This window comes from Chionomys nivalis, chromosome 14 (genome assembly GCF_950005125.1).
Source record: "Chionomys nivalis chromosome 14, mChiNiv1.1, whole genome shotgun sequence".
NCBI classification, from domain to species: Eukaryota; Metazoa; Chordata; class Mammalia; order Rodentia; family Cricetidae; genus Chionomys; species Chionomys nivalis.
In genome coordinates, this window is record NC_080099.1 from 23,574,322 (window position 1) to 23,594,652 (window position 20,331).

A 20,331-nucleotide genomic window follows, 5' to 3' on the forward strand; every position below is an offset into this window, starting at 1 on the left:
TGAGAAGGCAGCCGCTGTGTCTCCTTTCTCTCTTCCAGAACCTTCTCCATCCTCCCCCACACTAGAGCCAGAGTTGAAGGCAAGTGGGAGTCGAATCTATTTGGACCATCCCTGTGTCCTCACTTAAGCTATGGGTCATGTTGTATCATGCACTCCAGCATGAAGTGGCCCTAAAGTACCTACGCAGTTTAAATCGGTGACAAGTTATAGTTTGGATGGAAAACTAAGTATTAGTACATGGTCTAGCTAGTGCCAGGGGACAAAACCCTGACTCAAATCTTTCTATAGTGGGGGAAGAGGGCAGAGTGTACTATATTGGTTTGTGTAATCAGAAAGTTCAGACACACAAGAGCTCCAGGTTCATAAGATCCACAGACTCAAATAAAACACTCAGAAACCTGTTCACACTCAGTTCTGAGGCCGTGTTCAAGAGGAAACCAAACTCAGATGACAGCAAAAACCCTCACGACTGTCCCTTACTAGTGCAACTAGGCAGGTGTCTTCCCTAAGAGCTCCCACAAGAAGAAAAAGTCAGAAGGGTTAGGTCATGTGCCCGTCATTAGGCTGGAAAGGGGCTAGCACCCTCTGCATGGGCGAGGTCCAGACCATTTGACCACTGTGTCTTGGGACAGGGTCGGTCCTACCCATATTCCGTGAAATGGCTTCTTACAGGAAAGAGATTCCTTTGCCAGAAGAAGCTGAGAACAGATGCTGAGCAGGCAAAACAACAGATGTCCACTGTACTTCTGGGTGAAAAAAAAAAAAAAAAAAGCTGTTTGCCGGGCATTATACCCAGAGTAAGCCACCAGCAAGAGCCTCTTGCTCACACACAGAGAGATCAAACACTTCCTCCTGCCCCTCCATATTGCAAAAATTAAACTTGAAAATTAAAATGATCATTTGTTACCCAGATTAAAATGGGAATTTTTGTCTGCTGGTACAGTAAAACCTTCCTATTGCTTCCCTCATAAATGATATCTAAGAGAGTTTTCTCTTTTGTCTATTGCCTTTTGATCTTTGTCTTCTTTTTCTTGGCTGATCATCATGTCTTGACTTCTTGGACTCAGAAAGAATGCCATTTCTTTCTGAGGGTCAACAAGATGGCTCATCAGGGATGGGAGCTTGCCCTGCAAGCGTAATGACCTGAGTTCGATCCTCAGCACCCATGTAAAGGCAGAAAGAGGGAAACAACTCCATAAGGTTGTCCTCTGACCATCATGTGCTCTCTGTGACACCTTTGCCTTGGGATGCATGGGTGTGCGTGTGCGCACGCACACACACACACACACACAAATTAGTCAGACACTTTAATGCCATTTCTCCATGACACTCTCTCCAGTTTTATCTTTCTCCTTCCTTCCCTTCCCAGTTAGAAATAATTAATAATCCTATCATGCCACATAGGTACAAGGCTCTACCTTAGAGGGCAGCTACTAGTAATGTGTCTTAGTCATTCAGATGATGAATACGACAGGAGTGCCTGCTATAGCAGGTAGTATGTGTGGTTCTCAGCCTTCCTAATGTTGTAACCCTTTAATACTTCATGTTACAGTGACCCCCAACCATAAAATTATACTTTAGAACTATAATTTTGCTACTGCTATGAATTGTAATGGAAATATCTGACATGCAGGATATGTGACCCCTGTGAAGGAAGTTTGACACTAAAAGAGGTTGAGAACCACTGGACTAGATGATCCATTAGAGACAAAATCATCACCACCACCATCACCACCATCATCACCACCATTACCACCATCATTGTCACCACCATCAACACCACCACATTCACTATCAATATCAACATCACCACCATCATTATCATATACACCTCACTGTAGCCTGGAACTTCCTTTGGGGTGAAAAAGTATGTCCATCTTTTATAGTTCCTCGATGTTTAACTTTTAGTAGTAGTGTCTTCATTATGATTGTGGCAAGCTTTGGTTGCCATGGAGTTACTGCTTTCTAAGTCTTTCAAAAATTCTGAAGAGCAATAATATTAATATTCAGTCTTACAGAAGTAGAAACTAAGGCTCAGGGACATGAAGCCCCTGGCTCACACTCACAACCTGTAAGAGACAAAGCCTAGATATGGGCCCTGGTTTGACAGGTTCTATAGCCCAGTCTCTCTCCACACTTGCCCAGTAGGGAATGGAAACTGGCTTCTGTTTTTCTGCAAAGACTGAGGTTTGTATCCACTACCTTACATGCAAAGCGTAGGCTTTAGACGGGGATCTGTGACCTTCAAGTGAGGATGAAGCTTCAAGGTCTGTTCCTTGTGTCGACTGCTCCTAACCATGGGCAGATATCCTTGAGGCTTCAATTAGTTCCAATTCCATGGTCTCCAATCTCATAACCCTCTCTGAAGGACCTTGGATGTCAGGCTCTTTGTTGGCAAAATTATGAAGCTAGCTCTAAACAAGATGCTGAATAGAACAGCATAGACTGAAGAAAGCATTCTGTTTCTGTATTGTCCAGGACAGCAGCTTAGGAGTCTCTGTAGTTATGGAGCACTTGAACGGTCTAGTGTAACTCAGAATTGAATGTTCACCTTCTTTGTCTTTTTTGCTTATTTATTATTTATTCATTTATTTATTGATTGATTTTTGAGACGGGGTTTCTCTGTGTAACAGCCCTGGCTGTCCTGTAACTCACTCTGTAGACCTGGCTGGCCTCGAACTCAGAGATCCACCTGTTGTGCTTTTCGAGTCCTGGGATTAAAAGTGTGCTCCACCATTGCCTGGCTTGAATGTTAAACCTTAATGAGTTGTCATTTAAATAGTCACATGGCCAAGGCTACCTACCACATTGGACAGCCTACCACCAGCTAGAATCATTTGGCTGTCTTCCAGCCTCTGACAACCCCTTAGCAGAGCTTGAAATCAATTTATTTGGTAGCAGACAGCATTTGAAATAAAATGGAATAAAATAATGGGATAGAATTATTTTCTTTTTCAGAAAAGAAAAAGGAAATGTGAGCATGTATTATGTGTGCTAGGCTTTGATAGTGACACCTTGTTTCACAGATTTATATCCGGGGTCTTTGTGTGAAAGAAAATTTTCCCAGTGAGTCATGGCCCAAAAGAGTTTGAAAACAGCTTCTGCCCCAGAGTAAAGTCACAGAAACCTTGAGAGTAACAAGCTTATATGGTGCTTCCTTCTCCAGCCTGGAGCTCTGCGAGACTTCATTGCAGGAATATTCTGTCCCTCTAGGTCCTACAGGCATGGGAACAGCATGGGGCTTGTCTCAGACAGTAATAGAAAGTGACTTTGTGGTCATCTGCCTATATAGATGCGGAGACCCAAAATGATGACCTACAGGCAGAACCTAGTTTCTGACCACAGTCCCTGGGACTCAGTAGTTTTATTTTTTCCTCCTTTAGATAGCTCGTCTCTTCAGTTGGGGTACTTTGATTCAGTTTTGCCATCCCCATCAAACACCCCTAAAGGAACTGCATGTTGCAACCTGTACTTGCTATACATTCAATTATATAGAATGTGATAGGAAGCTGTGAGATTCCAGGATGCAGCTGTTAACTTTATAGGTAGGCAAACAAGCCCCCAGAAATGGGAAGGGAAATGCTGAGACATCCCAGAGAAGCAGCAAAGGAACAGGTTCTCTGATGCAGAAGACAGAGGAATGATGGAGAGAGTGGAGAATGTTAGGGGATAGGAGGGGATGAGAAAGAAAGGGCTAGAAGAAGAGTTGGAAAGCTGGTTAATACCCTCATAGCCGAGGCCTGCAGCTAGGTTGGGCTTCTGTGGAGTAGGTGATGAGATTCTAGTGAACATCATGAAGGTCGTGAGGGGAGCATTGCAGGACTCCAAGCGTTTGGGCCAGGGCTTTGCCCACTAAAGAGAGCCTCATAAAAGCCCGGACATCTGAGAGTGGAGAGAGCTTAAAGTAGCTTCCAGGATTCCAAAACGTGTGCCCTGCCCTCCGATGAAACATCCCTGGCCTGAAATTTAGTATTTTCTCCAGGTAGCCAGCACAATGAGGACCATGGACAACTTCTTCCCTTCTCGGAGGCTCATGATTATATCTGTAAAGGGAGAGGATGTGGGTAGGGTGAGGCAGGAGCAGACTTGGGGGTGGGGGTAGGGGAACAGTGATCTGTTTTGACTGCCCTCGTTCTGAGTCCATCTACCCGGCTTCTCAGCTAGGGTCCGAACCTCGAGCCTTTGAGTGCCGACACTTCCAGAGAGTGGCTGGTGGCGGGGAGCCATGGTGATCTGTAAGACCTTAAACACAAACACCAAGCCACCAAATGAAGCTTGTCTGGGAGGCACGTCCAAGCCAAACAACAACTGGTCCAGGGAAATTCCCTGAATAACAACCAGGACAAAATATATTTGCATTCTATGTGGGGGAGGAGGGAGGAACTTAGAAACTTCTAGGTATTTCTAGAAAATTAGATGCTTCTAGGCCCCTCCACTCTAATGAGAAAAACCTGTAAGTCCAGGGGAACCAGTTTGCTAGCCGATATCCCCTAGATTTCTCTACAGTGTATGGGAGCTTGATGGGCTGCCAGAGTCTCAGGAAGCTAACATTGTATAAATATTGAAGCCTCTGGCTCGGGGACCAGGGAACTGAGTCACTCAGCACAAAGACAATTGCCAACTTCCCGAGGGCCTCCATTTTCCAACATGGTTCGCAGGGTCCCAGACAAAACCCAAATGGTATTTTTCAGATAAGCTGTGAAGTGAGCAGGCAGCTGGAACAGGGGCTGCCAGGTTGAGACAGCCACATTCTCCCTGTTGAGAATGTCCAGGCAGGCCCAAAGTCCCGGTGACTCAGCAGGGAGAAGAGCATGACCCTTTCTTTTGGGGTGCCCTGGACAGGAGGTACTGCTGAGAACACCCCACCAAAGAGGGAGGGCAAAAGAGAAGAGTGGGCCTCTCCCGGACCTACAGATGCCGAGCGCACTCAGCGACAGCCTTTGGGTGGTGGCTTCGGTCACATTAATTATCCGCTCTGGGCCTGGGAATTCCCTGTAGTGTCTGTCTCCTGGGTGGTTGTGAGTATTAAATGATACAATGCCGATGAAGGTTTAGCGATGATGATGGCACAATCAATGTTAGCCGCTTTATACAGGCTTCTCTACTAACTATTACTGGGTGTTTGTGAAGGAGATGAGGGATAAGAGAGCTGGCATTGACTGATGGGAGCCGGCTCCAAAATGGAAAAAAAAAATCCCAAGGCTAGCAGAGACCTAGTACAGTCTCCCTTTCTCCATCCATCTTCCTTGCCTGTTCCCAGCCATTCTTACCCAGCTTTGGAGAGTGGATTTGTAAAACCCATAACCAAGATGGCCAAACAATATTTTGGAAGCGCTGAGGGTTGGCACATCCCTCCCCACCCCCATTCAGTGAACAAGGCCTCAGGGTCGGGAAGGGCTGCAGAAAGCAGGGCTGACAGAGACGTTTCCTGGCTTTAGAATTTCCAGAGCCTGTGCCTTCAGAAGAACAGAAGGGCTTTACTGCAAATTCAAAAACAACACAAAGCATAAATTAGGGAGGACAGAAAGAGCTCCTATCTCAGAGTTAACAAGATTATTCCTCTGCCTGGGGGCCAGGAGGGGGCTCTCTGGGCAAGAAAGGAAAAGGCACATCTAAACTGAGTCCTTAGAAGGAAACCCAGTGCTAGCCCTCTGGACAGAGCCCATGCTCACAGGCACCGTTGACAGCAGACAGGGAGGGGAGACAGGAAGGGGCAAAGTAACTCAAATAGGGTTTCCACTTACGGCAAAAGAGACACAGATATTTATAGATATATAAATATAGAGATAGATAGATAGATAGATAGATAGATAGATAGATAGATAGATAGATAGATAGATAGATAGATAGATATAGACCTAATTCAAGTAGAGCCAAGGGGAATTGTGAGAAGTCACTGTGTCCCTGAGTGTGTGGCGGCCACTTGTGCCTCCTCCTCACTCATGATGCTCACTGCCGTGAAGCCCATTTCATGTCAGACACATGCTGACATGTGTCCTTCTGCTGTAACTGCCTGTGGCAGCAGCTGTCAGGGGCAGCCCGTCTGGCCAAGAGCTTGCCGCTCTGACATATGTACCGATAACACTCTCTGGAAGAAGGCAGCCACGGCTGTGAGGCATGCTGGCGAGCCTGGCATCAGGGCTGCAGAGGGCATTCTGTTGCCTTTAAAGGGGCCTCACGTGTATCCGACTGTGCCCACAACCTGCTGATCTGGGAAACTACGGCCAGGCCAGGACCATCTGTGGGGAGACCTGGGAATTGAGAAGACTCGTGCCTCCACCCGGTTACAGAAGCCAGAACCTACAGGGTACGTCTTTCTCGAGGGCCAGCATGCACACCTGCCAAGCTCTCTCGGCCTATGCCAGGGAAACTCGGGACCGACATGCTCTGGCCTGAGAACGGCTGTCATGGCTGTTTCCTCCTCGGTTAAGGGTGCTGAATTACAGGAGTCTTACTCTGTACCCTAGGATCCTCCAGTCATTGTTTCTGGATTCTTTCTAAACGGCTTTTAGGAGAATAAATGGCCTCTGTCAGAGGAAGTTAGACACCCTTTTAGCTGTTCATCACCAAGACTCCTGCAGAGAAGCCCCTGCCGGCAGACCACGGCTATGGTCAGAGCCTGCATTTCAGTTAGAGCCATACTGACTGGTCTTCTATTAACTTTGTGACGTTGAGCACGTAGCCCCAGTTCTCTGGATCTCAGTTTCCTCATCCATACAATAAGGGGAGTGGCATTCTTCCTTGAGTGAAGGAAACTCATTAGGAGGACCCGTGTAGCTTGTTGAGCACACTTCCTGACAAGAGGAACCCCTCTGAGTTTTATCTGTTGTCCTTGCAAACTTGACTTCTGCATTTACCCTCCTGCTTCACCCTAGGCCTCTAAATCTTGGTAACTGGCCCTGGTCACCTATGCCACACTAGACCTCAGCATGGCCATTAGCTTAGTTAGGATAAGCTCACCCTTTCTAAACTCTCTGACCAGCTTTCTAGAACCTGGGCTCTGGACCAGCCGAGCTGATCTCTGGGTTTGTCTACTACGGTCCAGTTATTCTAAAACAGACACTTCTTGCACCCTGAGGCAAGCCTCCACGGTTTGTACAAATTTGACAAACCTCTCTTCCCCGGGCCTCAGCGTATTCATTTGCTCAGTGGTTCCATGAATCAGTTTGGTCTTTCTTCTATTCATTCATCAAATGAGAAGGAAATAGCATGGCAAGATGAGCATGTACTACATGCTCAGTGCTGCGAGGAAACCGGTAGACAAAAGCATGGCGCTCGCCCCAGGGGGCTCCCAAGGGCTCCCAAGCCTGCATATGTGCGACCTCTCAGCCCCTTTCTGCACCAAAGGTCTGAGCATTCTTGTCATGACACACGCATGGCCTTCCGAGGTGACAAGAAACAACACATCACTCACTTATTCTAAATAAGCACACACTACAAAGCCCAAGCTCTCTCTTCAGAGACAACAGACGTGCTCAAAATACGTTGCACAGGCAGATCTAGTCTCAGTTCCACGGCAGGAAGTACCCGGTTCATGCATTCTTCTGCGGCCCACAGAGAGCCTTAGACGGAGAGCCCCGGGAAGGAGCTAGTGGTCAGCAACCAACAGCTTTATTTTGACAGCCATCAGGAAGGGACAGAAGAAACCCTTGCTGGCTCTGTCCAGTAGGGGATTTAAGAACAATCTGAGCCAGGGGTCAGTGGCTAGCTGATATGGGTAATTTCGGAAGAATTTTTACAACAGTTTCAAGGTAAGGATACAGGACTTGAGAAGACTTTGAAATTAGTTATTGCTTTTTGAGCCTAAGTAATTTGTCAAAGAGTACTCTGAGCACAGTCTAAGTTACTTAATACAAATGCTGAGTTAGTCCCATTCTAAAGATAGGAAATTGAAGGCTCAACTTTGCAACTGACTGCAATCCAGAACCCACCCTAGTCCACCCACACCCCAGCATCCAAACGTGCCTTGTGCTTTTCCTCTTTCAATGCAGAGATTAGTGTCTCTGTGACCTCATCTTAGAAAGTTAGATCATGCCCACAGGACTGTTTCAACTCTGAAATCAAACCCAATATCCCATTGTGAGTTACCAGATCCATTCCTATGCAGACCTCCTTCAGCTTTCACACAGCCACTTTGTGCCAACAAAGTGCGGGCTTCCACACTTGGGTCTCCTTGGTACTTAACTAGTACTTGAGGACACACTCAGGGTACTTTGGGTTCTAATGAAGTCAGCACGCTGCATGTGGCAGCTGCTGCACCCTGCACCCCGCCTAGGTGTGCATTTCTCTGGGCCCCAGGCCATCGCCAGCTCATTGCTGAAGCAGTGGGTTCTCTGCTTGATGCTTCACCTTGCAACCAGAAACTCAGCTGTTTTTATTACACTTCAAGCCAATTAGTCAAGCTGTTAGGCTGTCTCCAAGTCGGTTTTGTTGCTCTTTTAATTATACTCCAGCATAGCAGAGGTGCCTCTAGTTTTTAAAGAGTATTCTAAAGACACTCTATTAAAATATGAGAACATTTTTATTTCCAAGGTCAGGTGACCCTTGAGGAGAAGGAAGAAAAGATTGCACAGGTGGCCCATGGGTAGAAAGAACATAACTTCAGCTGTAATGCTTATGAGGGAAACTGTGCCATTATCTGCTTTTAAAGAGACTAATAAATCTGATCACATAAAACAGAGTCTAGTTTAAATGTAAGACCATTTCGTGGAGAGGATGAAGTGTGGAAGAAGAGAAGCCCAGAAGCAGACCACAAAGGCAAAACCATTTGTTAATTAGAGCGAGCCTTATAAATCATGTTGTCTAAGATGCATGGTGGCCAAGAACAAGACTGAGGCTGGAGAGGTCATGTGATTTATCCAAAATTAGAAAGAGAGGGAAACAGGACCCAGGTCACTACCAGCCTGCTCAGAGAAAGGCACAGAAAGGCGTAAAAAGATAGCCAGGGAGGAAACACAGGTGCAAAATCCAATGCTGAATCCAGACTCACTGGAAACAAGCAGATGCTGGTGAGAATAGAGCTGGGGACCCTCGTACACAGTTGGTGGGGATGTAAATTCGTGCAGCCCCTATACACATGAGGGTGGAGGGTCCTTGAGAGCTAAAATTAGACCTGTTATATGACCCAGCAATACTTCTCATCAGTATATACTTGAAGGGATCTAAGTAGACATACAACAGACATGTCTGCACACTACTGTTCATCAAATAACTTTTCACTAGAGCCAAGTCAAAGAATCAGCCTAGGTGTCCATTAATAGGTGAATGGATAAAGAAAATGTGATATATAGATATATAGATAGATATAGATATATGTGTATATACAATGGCAGTTATTTCATTTCAACCATATAATAGAAGAAAATTGTGTCATCTGCATATATATATATATATATAAATTTTTAATGTGTATGTCCCTCAATACATTTCTGTGTACCACGTGCATAGAGTACTCCTGGAGGTCAGAAGAGGGCATCAGATTCTGTGGAACTGGAGTTACAGATGATTGTGAGCTACCCACAGTTGCTGGAAATGGAACCCTGGTCCTCTGGAAGAGTAGCCAGTGCTCTTAACCACTGTCTCTCCAGGCCAAGAAAATCAGTGCTTTTTACACAGCTCAGAATCTTTTGTTTCCATACCAAATTCAGGGTGTGTGTGTGTGTGTGTGTGTGTGTGTGATTAGTCCCAATTACAAATTGCTTTTTAATACAACTTTAAAACTTTGGGGGATAAAAAAAATAAATAATTTGTGTCAGGTGTGATGGTGTACACCTTTAATCCCAGCACTCAGGAGACAGAGGCAAGAGGATCTCTGTGAGTTCGAGGCTAACCTCCAAACTTCATAGAAAGAGAGAGAGAGAGAGAGAGAGAGAGAGAGAGAGAGAGAGTTTTTGTCAAAGGTAGCATCTGTAAGATAATTCATATGAACCGTTTTTGTATTGCCAGAACTCAACCAGGCTTAATTTCTTTTCTTCTGCCTCATGCTGCAGTTTTGAAAGTATTACTTGCACTGCCCCGTATGTTAGCCACTGGCCACCTATGGCTACTTATATGTAAGCTTATAGTAATTAAAATTAAGATTAACACAAAACTCAGTCATGCCAGCCACATTTCAGATGCCCAGCTGGCGACTAGTGTACTAGACAGTGCGGATATAGGCTGTTGTCTGCCAGCCTGGCATACACCACTAGATAGCACTTTCTGAGGGCTAGCAACAGCGATGACTCTCACCTAAATAATTCTAAAAGAAGAGGTTCCTAGAAGTATGTTGAGAGCATATCACATAATCTATATTGCCTAAACCTGGCAATGCCAGGGATTATATCACAAGCAAATAGAACTACTGTCCTAAAGGCTTGTCACCACCCTTAAATGATGCTCTCAAGGACAGGTTCCTTATGCCTGAGGTAGTTTGGGAATCTGTATGTGAATCAGCTTGGAATCTAAAAGACCTTTAGCCATAAAATCAATGTAATAAATCCTGTAAGTGCACCTCCCTACTTTATAGGTTTGAAAAGGAGGGGTGAGAGAATGACCAGGAGAAAATCAGCAAGTCAGATTCCATCATTGGGGGATGGGAAAGGTCAGTGACCGAGCTTGTTGAGCGCGTGCATGCAAAGCGCCAGGTTCTGTCTGCTGGCATCACGATGAAATTCCAAATAAATCAGCGTTTCACAGGAGCTTCAGATTGGTGTGGGGGAGGGGGTTCTCCACACGTCCCTATACACACCTACACAAAGAATATTGTTAGGTTAATTTCCTAATCTAATTAGTCAAAAAAAAATACAAAATCTCGCTGCAAATGAGATCGCTGCCAAGGCAGGGGCATCTGCGGCCTATCTCAGCCCAGCATCCTTGACCCCAGAGGTCTGTTGACACTCTCTAGTATTGAAAAAAAGATCAAGTCTCAGCACCCTTTTATAATCAGCCTCTATCGGCAACCTGGAAGAGCTCTCCCAGGGGTGCCTGGATTTCTGCTAATGATGTACTTAGAGACATCACACGCTCCTGGAGCTTTGACCATGCCCATCATCCCAGCAGCATCCAATTCTGGAGGTGGGGACGGAGGGACAGAGTGAAGTTCCAGCTCACAGCGGCCTGTTCTCCTCCACCCCTCTAATTTTCTCTCTTTTCATCAGGCTCAAGACTGAATTCTGGAGGATCAAGCTCACAAAGACACTTCCCTAAATTAAAAAAAAAAAAAAAAATGAATTGCTCTTGAATGGCGGTCCTTGAACTAGAAAACAGATTAAATCAGAAGTCGTAGATGAGCACATGTGCTGTGGGTCTGGTGGGGATTTGAGAGCCTTCCAAGCTTTCCTCACTGGTGGGGATGGCTGTACTATTTGTTCTTATTTCATTTTCAGGCTCACAGCTTTGCTTCCCTTGGCAGGGGTATACCACCATGCTGCTCATATGAGCAGGATTTATATTTTCTCACGAGCCAGAGAGGAGGGGGGAGTGTAATATTTTCTAGGGGACTCTGAGCAGAAGTTAGAAAAGAAAGAGAAGGGCTTGGACTCAAGGGAATGTTTCATGAGATATTCTAGGTGAGGAGAATTGTTTTGCGCTGTGGAGAGACGGTGGCCATGATTCCAGTCCATGTTTCCAGGACACACACACACACACCTGGGTGCATGCATGTGTGTACACAGAGATGGGAAGAGGATGTCAGGTTCTCTGCAGCTGGAGTTACAGGAGGTTGAGAGCTGCATGCCGTGGGTGAAGCAAATACTCCTAACCATTGAGTCATTTCTCAGCCTTTGGCAGGGCAGCAAATGCATTTTTTCCATGTTAACTCATTCAAATTTAGTTAATGATTTCTTTACCTGGCTAATGAATGCATTTCTTTGATTTATCAACTGAAGACAGAAAAGAAAAAATGAGTAATGGAGAGAGGCATTATGAAATTGAGCCAGGCATCTTGGTGATGCCTATAATCTTAGCACTTGAAAGGCAGAGGCAGAAAAATGATGAGTTCAAGGCCAGTGAAACTGTCTTTTTTTAACAAAAAAAAAAAGTTGATTTTTTTTTCTTCCACCCTAGTTACCAAACCTCTGAGAGTCCAGTTTCAGGGTTAAGCAGCCAGGTCCTTGCTCTACAGCACTTGTAGTTCAGGACACTTGTAATTAGGAAAGACAGAGATCCTGCTCTCTTGTCATTAAAAAAGAGATGAGTGGATGAGATGAGTTGAAGAGATTATAGACCTCCTGATTATAAAACTAGCTTAACAATGGTATGGGTAACTCCAAATTTAGTTAGGGAAAATATCAGGTTCCAGATGCACCAGGTAGAAACTATCTCAGTTATGCCGCCCTGACGAAGTCTTGGAGCCCATGACAACCAAGATTTGTTCTTGCACATGAGGGATGCGTATGCATGGATCCAGGCTCCAACACCTTGGACACCATCAACACCTCCTCCACTTACAGCTGCGTGAAGAGATCAGCAATATGCAAATCAAGTACTCTCCCCTCGAAGGAACACACACAATCTCCATGCAGAGTCCATTGCCACACGTCACCATGTGCACTCTTCTTGTGCCTAGAAGGCATCCAGATGCCAGTGGACAGACTACAACTGCACTAGGCCAAGAACCTTGGAAGGATGTGAACCCCTCTGTAGTTCAAGAGTTCAGGCAAACTTATAACCCGTGAAGTCTACATACGTAAGTGGTGTTTTCAGAACAAGACTGAGCCTTCTAACAGATGGTTTTTAACTATGTCTCCAGCTTTGAGTGGAAATAAAGGCACTGAATGATCTTTCATGAAAGGCCACTAAGGCCATCTACAAGAGAGACTGGACTCCCCAAAGGCAAAGTTACTTTATCAGGTTACATCAGATGGCTGCAAACGGCATTTCAACCCTGAGGTCTTGTGGTCTAGGCAGGTACCTATTATTCAGTTTCCAAGACTTTGGGGTGGTTAAATCCACTACATCTCATGGGAAGTAGATCTCAAAAGTAATCATGAGTAGGTCTAAACAGAAGATTAACAGTGAGGAGATCTCTCCAGCACTACCCAGGGTTAATAGTGTCACTTTGCAGAAATATGTTGTATAAAACGGCTAAAGTGTTGTTACAACCATTTCAGAAATCATTGGAAATTCTGCCTCAATCTAAAGTCAAAATTGACTTAACAGTTCCTTTATGGAAGTTTTTAGAAATGTTCTAACACTATCTAACCCAAAGATACACTCATTTGCTACTTACATGCTCGGGCCTGACCGTTGGAAAGAAGCAGAAGTCTTTGCTTTCCATAATTAAACTATTATGTTTCTATGAGAGGAGAAAGCCTTGTAGATCTGTAAAACCTCTATACTGCAGAACATACCGTGGTCTCAAATCTGAGCCAAGGTGTTTGAGGCAGCGTTCATTAGCACTGCAGAGAGGGAGGGCATGCGCAGGGAAGTGCCCCTAGCATCTTTCCAAACCAAGCCTACGGGAAAGTCCCACAGGGCAACACAGGTGAGCGCTGCCAGGAACAGCTAGATTCATAACACATTTGAGTTTGGATTAATTTTCTTTTCTTTGCTTCATGTTCAGAAATCTTTTACTGTTGTCAGATTTTTTTTTCAACCCTCTTCGGCTCAGTTGCATGACCACATCTCAGGCTTTGATCCACAGTTTAAGGAGCTGGGCTGTACAGTAACAATAAAATATATAGTATAGGGAACACAGTCCTTAGTATCATTGTCAAATATTCTGTACCGTACATGACCGTGTGCGCTTTCCAGGGCTGGCAATGCAGTGGGTCTGTTTACAGCACTATCACACGCATGACTAATGCCTTGCTCTGAAGCGTCACTCCACCAGAGCAGCATGAGGCAATAGGGCCTTTCCAGCTCCATCCTGATGCCAAGGGTCCCCTGTCAGGGATTTGACCTTGGCCCAGACTTTATGCAGCACTTGAGCACACTCTTTCCTCTTTCGTGTCTCTTCATTCAACAGTTTGGCTTCTATTGTCGCAAGGAAAGGCTATGTGCACGCCTGAGTCTTTGCCTGTTGGAGATGGTTCATGGACTCATCTCAGAGGCACTCAGTCCGGCATATACCATGTGCTGGGGACTTTTGTCTGGTGGGGAGATAATTTCCACCCGTCCTACTTCTTATTCTCCTAGTTAAGATTATGATGACTAATGACTGACTTTCCCAAGAATTAGAACCTTCTAGACTGTGATCTCTCCTTTCCTTTTCCAGTTCCTTACCAGCAGACTCCTTACAGTCCCCGGGGCAGCTCCAATGTCATCCAGTGCTACCGATGTGGAGACACCTGCAAAGGAGAAGTGGTCCGTGTCCATAACAACCACTTCCACATCAGATGCTTCACCTGTCAAGGTAGGAGGCCCTGGCTCAGCTCCCTTGGCAGATTCTTGGCCCTTCCCTGCCAGCCCATGCCTAGGGATGGGAATATAACAAGCTGTTGAGATAGCTGTAAAGGCCAACGCTTTCCTCTGGGAATTCGCTCTTAAGTGGTGTGGAGCCCAAGGGGACGCATGAGTGAGATTAGAGCTGAGTGGGTGGGTGGGTGGGTGTGAGGGGGTCTTGGCCTTCTCAGAGAAACAGAGGCCGGCCAGGAAAAAAAGACAATCCTTAGAGCTAACGTCTGCATCTGAAAAGACTGCTGCTTGAGACTCTCAGTCAGCTAGAGAGTGAAGGACAGTTTTAGCTACCGCGGATAAACCCAGTCTGGCTTTGAGATGTACAGCTATTCTGTAACAGTATGGCGGTCCTCAGCAGAGAAGTCTAACGAAAAAAAAAAAAAAAAGATTTGCCATTTGGAAACAGATGTTCTGTTGCTACCGCTTACCCACATAGAGCTGACTCACAGTGTCCTGCATCCTACGCCAAGGCTCGCTCAGCATTCCCAAACAGAGAGGATCACTGTAGCAGGAAGGGAGCAGGGCTCATCTGAAAGAGAGTCCTGCCGCCCACAAGCCATGCTCCACTCCAGGGGGCTGACAAACACCTCTCCTGAGGCACCTCCCATCTCTGCCTCCAGGCTGCCAAGTTCACAAAGCAGCCATGGCCCTGGCAGACCGCTTGCGAGCTTGACCCAGAACCTGTGACTTGCACCTGGTGATCCCAGGTTTATCTGCTGAAAGTTCAGTGTGTGCTTTTTGTTTCTGTCCTCTGTGACCACGCTTCGGATACTCGTAGCCAGGTCTTCCCATGACAAATTATATCACAGGTCCTCAAACTGAGCCTCATCTGCAATGACTCCCTCCTGTGTCGTTATCGTGAGGCTTCCTCTTTGATCCACTCTTGGTCGTCAATGTTATTCTTAAATCGTGATCCCCAGAACGCATCACAGTTCTCGAGGTCAGACAAATATAACAAGCACTGTGTTTCTGTCAATGGGACTCGTACTGGCTTGATTTCTTAAGGACTTAATTCTTACCATTAACTTATATTGAATATATGTCCAATGGAAACTTCCAGATCTCCTCTTATCAATAATTACCTCAGCTTCATGTATCCAACTGGGCTTTGTATTGAGCAATATATATATATATATATATATATGTATATATGTATATATACATACATATATATATATAATCATATTCTCCAATGTGTTTGTAGAGGCATATATAGAATATGTCTTAGTTTGTGCGGTTTAAATTTTATACTTATATTGAGAATTGGCAAAGTCTTTAGTGCAGTTGAGCTATACAGTATTTTGGTGAGTGACTACTTTTACATCTCAGAAATTGGGGGCAGGACAGAAAAATCAAAACAAGAAAGATGTCATAAGGGAGGGCTGTGTCGTGTGTCTCTGCAATGGATGTTCTGAAGAGAGTGTGAGCAGTTACCTTTTGCTCCTAACAAAGTGTAACCGTGGACCGGACCAGTCCCTGCACATGGCTTCTCGCTTCCAGCAGGCTGGCCTGGCCTCCTTCATGTGGTGGTGTCAGATCTCCAAGCACAAGAGGATACACTTTAGTAATCAAGACCTTTCACACCCCAGCTTGGGTCGTGCTTGTTAATGTCCTACTGTTGACAAAAACAAGCCAATAGCCAAGCCAGACTCAAGCTCCTGGAGAAACTTTGCCTCTTGTGGGGAAATCTGAAGCCTCAGATCTTAAGGGTGTGAATGCAGAGAAGGGACTCATTTGACCACATCCACAATCCCCAAAAGGCGGTATAGAGTCTCCTTTGACGAAGATTTCGAGGAGGAAAATAGACCATTATTTTTTCTGAATATTTCTAGGTCAGCTGCTTGAAGGTAAAACAAATGGCAGGATTTGGGTTTCCTTCCCTAACAAGTAAGGAGATTCGCTGCCTTCAATAGGCAATTCTGAAATGTCTACCCAGGCCCCTTGCAACTCTCCCGACACGCTGTCCTGTGCTGAGATAAAAGGAAGGAACCGGCAGAGGTCAGAAGCAGTCGGTGGAGCTGGTGGTGGAACAGCCAGGGCCAGATTTCATCCCAATGGTTTGTGCAAAGCCTTGGAGACATCAAGCTTAAGTGGATCATGGAGAGAAACAGATCATGCTGGAGTCACCAAACAAAGCTGGGCTATAATAGGAAACCATACAGCAGAGGCCCTGCCGAGGGCCTGCTCACAGTGCATCATGGGAAAAAATGGCTCTCAAACAACAGCAAAGAGGATAGCAAGGAAGCTTGCCTACTGGATACAAGGGACTGAAATGTCTATGCAGCTGTAGAGAATCCATCCTTTACATGATTCATGGATGATACTCATACTGTGTATACATTTTATGACTCAAAGTATATTTTTAGTTTCTATGAATAATTTTATTTTCAATATGCCTTGGATAGAAATGAAAGCCCAACAGGTCCCTACAAAGCAAGTTGAAAGGTGTTAATAAACACACAGAAACACACCAGAAAACTAACTCTAGGGCAAGGTGGTGCATGAGACTTCACAGGAGAAGGGCTTGACCAAAAGTAAAATGAGTGCTAAGTGGAAAAAAAAATCTAATAATGGGGGGAAAATCTGAACAACCAAAAATCTCACAAACAGTTGAGCAGCCTAGCACCTGAAAAGTGGAGGCTTCAGATATCAGGCCAAAAACTAAACAACTCCAAAATAAAACAAATCCAAAATGGGAGGGTGGAGTGGAGGCAAAGGACCAGGAGTTGGAGGTCACCCCAGGCTACATTAAGTCTGGGGCCAGCCTTGGGGATGTGAGCCCTCTCAGAAGAGAATGCTGAACGCTGCAACCAAGTCAGTGAGGGTCTGCAGAAGGCCTTCTCTAGAGATTCAGGAATCCTTGGAGATTATGTGACATACCAATTCCGCCTTGTTACTCAGATGCTGAGCCTCCTTAACGCTTCCAGGACTTCGAGGAGCCAGGGGGTATGGTTGTCGCGGGAAGACTCCCACCTGGACCCACACTCGGGCCCCATTAAAAGCAACTGTGCTTGCTCGCCAGCAGGGAGGCCTTCTTGGGTGGATGGAGAGAGGGCCTACTTCTCCATCCTTGTTGTAGGCACTGGCAGTAAAATGCCTAGTAAAAAGGTAGAGCCAGAGGCTTAGCTGGGTAGGGTAGGAGAAGGGCTCAATTGTGAGCTAGCAGAGCCAGGCTGACCAGGATAAGATAGCGCATGCTCCGTGGTGCCCTTCTGCTTCTGTTTGTGCTCGCACCGTTAGAACTAAGTCTCAACTTGCTCCTCCAGGTTGAGTCTGGTGGCCAGGACCTTGCAAACCTCCCAGTCAGAGTAGGGGCCCACGCTGAAGAGTTTCTTCAGAATTGGCACTGCCCAAAGGTAGTATTGATGGCTTAGTATATGGGAGGGCAGGGAATGCCGAGGCACCTCCATTTTGACGGTAGTTCAGTTCAGATGAGTTCAGGTGTTTTCCAGAGTCAGAGATTTAAAACGAAGTTTCACATTTGACAAACAGTAAAAGCAAATAATAATCCTTTTGGAAGAAGCTCAGCTTTATGCCAGACCTCAAAGAATTAACATAGAAAAAATGGGTAACTCGGAGACAAAAATGCGAATCATGGAGGAGAGAAATGACAGAAATGGTGGAGACTGGACTGTTACATATTAGAATAGACATTATCTATGGCAGTCTAACAAAACTCTGCAGGGAAATATAAAAGATGCAGCCTACACGCATCAGAATGAAACCTCAGATCATCAAACATAAAGCGGTAATATCAAAAGTAACCAGAAATCAGAGACGGATCATCTGCATCTGAATGGTGGATAGGGTGACAATTGATGCTCTCACATCAACAAGCAAGCCGGAAAACAGTAGGATGTTCTTTCGTGGAGTGGAAGAAAAAAATCATCAAAGTAGGGTAATGTATTCATAGAAACCATTGTTTTAGAACAAAGGCAACCCAACATATAATGTCATACTTGCTGGTGAAAGACTAAAATTTTCCCTATATGATAAAGAACAAGATGGGAATGTCTGATCTCACCACTAATGCTCAGTGAAATACTGGGTTAGGCAAGAAAATTAAATTCAAAAGGCATATAAGTTGAGAAGAAAGGAGTTGGGGTGGTGGCGCACGTCTTTAATCCCAGCACTCGGGTGGAAAGGCAGGAGGATCTCTGTGAGTTTGAGGCCAGCCTGGTCTACAAGTGAGTTCCAGAATAGCCTGGATTGTTACATAGAGAAACCCTGTCTGAAAAACCAGAGAGAGAGAGAGAGAGAGAGAAGAAAGGATGAAAATGGTTTCTATTGCAGATAACATGATCTCATGAATAGCCAAACCTATGTTATACATGAAAAAAATTATTAGAAGTGATAAATTAAATGTTTCAGAACACAAGATCAATATTCCAAACCATTTGTGTGTTTATGCACTGGCAATGAATAATCTGAAAGTAAATTTGAGAGAGCTAGAGATGCAATAGCTCCGCCGTAGAACGCTTGCCTAGCATGAGTTCGATTCCCAGCACTGCTAAAAACAAAATAAAGCTGAGGAAACAATTCCGACTGGTGAAATGTCTCAGTGGGCAAAGGCACTTGCCAACAGACCTGCCAATCTGAGTTCAATCCCTGGAACCCACATGGTGGAAGGAGAGTTGATTCCCATAAGGTGTTCTCCGACCTCCACATATGCACTGTGTCATGCATATGCACACACATGCAACACACAATAAATACAGTTTTTAAAAATTCTGCTTGCAATAGCAAATGTATATAAGCAAATATAACAAAAAATAAAAATTATGACAGCTAGAAAATGCGGAAGCACACAGAAAGCCATTCCGTCTTTATGAATTAGACTATAATGCTGCCAAGATAGCTCGTGTTCACCTGGGTCAACATAATAGAATGTCTAGTCACCTCCAGTTGTCACAACAATACATTGACTGGGTGACTTAAAAACAGACATTTATTTTTTGACATTTCTGAAAAAATTATTAGTATAAAATCAGGACATGTTGGGCTTTAATGAGGACTCCTCCTGGCTTGGTAGCCACCATAGTAAGTGAAGAGAAGGTGGAAGGAGGGAGGGAGAGAGAGCTCTTTATACAGGGACTAATACCACTGCTTACACAGGGCTCTATTCTCAAGGCCCCATCTAAACCTAAACCTAATTATCCTATGGCAACTACACACCCAGATGCCATCAGGGCAGAGGGTAAAGCTTCTGCATATGCACTTCGAGACAGCATAAATCAGTCCATAAAATTCACATCAATTTACAAACAGCAAACAATGAAAATGAACACTGAGGACCCGCACTTCTCACTTCTCAAACTTGCCACGAATAAAGCTAATAACCGTGCAGTGTGGTGATAGCACAGGGATTGACATACCAATCGATAGAATAGAATCACGTGTCCAGAAATAAACCTTCATATTTATGGCCAGTTTATTTTCAACAAGGGTGCTAAAATAATTCAATAGAGAAAAACGGATCTTTCTATAAACGGTTCCAGGAAAACTGAATATTCACGGACAAAAAAAAGACAGAAAATAGACTGTTTCATACAAACATATAAAAATTAACTCAAAATTATTCAAAGACAAACATATGGGCTAAAATGTAAAATTTTAAAGAGAAAATAGATGAATAAATCGTTGTGACCTTGAGCAGGGTACCAGCTTCTCAGACAATATAAAAAGGAGACTCAACAGAGAAAAAAAAACAGGCAAGTTAAACATCACCCTTAAGAATGTGAACAGATAATGCTGCTAAGATAGCTTGAATTTCAATTGGATCAACATAATATAATGTCCAGTTGTCACAACAATACCATTGACTGAGTGACTTAAAAACAGAGATTTTTTTGACATTTCTGAAAAAATTAATAGTACAAAATCGGGACATGTTGGGCTTTAATGGGGACTCCTCCTGGCTTGCAGGAAGCCACCATAGTAAGTCTTTCTGTA

The 20,331-nt window shown here is 44.7% G+C and overlaps 1 protein-coding gene across 4 annotated transcripts in view; it reads left to right on the forward strand.

The window, feature by feature from the left end:
- Window positions 1-20,331, forward strand: part of Ablim3 (actin binding LIM protein family member 3) — a 112,610-nt gene that overhangs the window by 26,818 nt on the left and 65,461 nt on the right. For all 4 annotated transcript variants that reach the window (XR_009058292.1, XR_009058290.1, XR_009058291.1 and 1 more), the window contains one exon: window positions 14,198-14,335. Coding sequence is in view for 1 of the 4 variants with exons in the window: in XM_057788485.1 (XP_057644468.1) it covers window positions 14,198-14,335 (138 nt within the window). In the remaining 3 variants the exon portion in view is untranslated. The remainder of the gene's footprint in view (window positions 1-14,197; window positions 14,336-20,331) is intronic.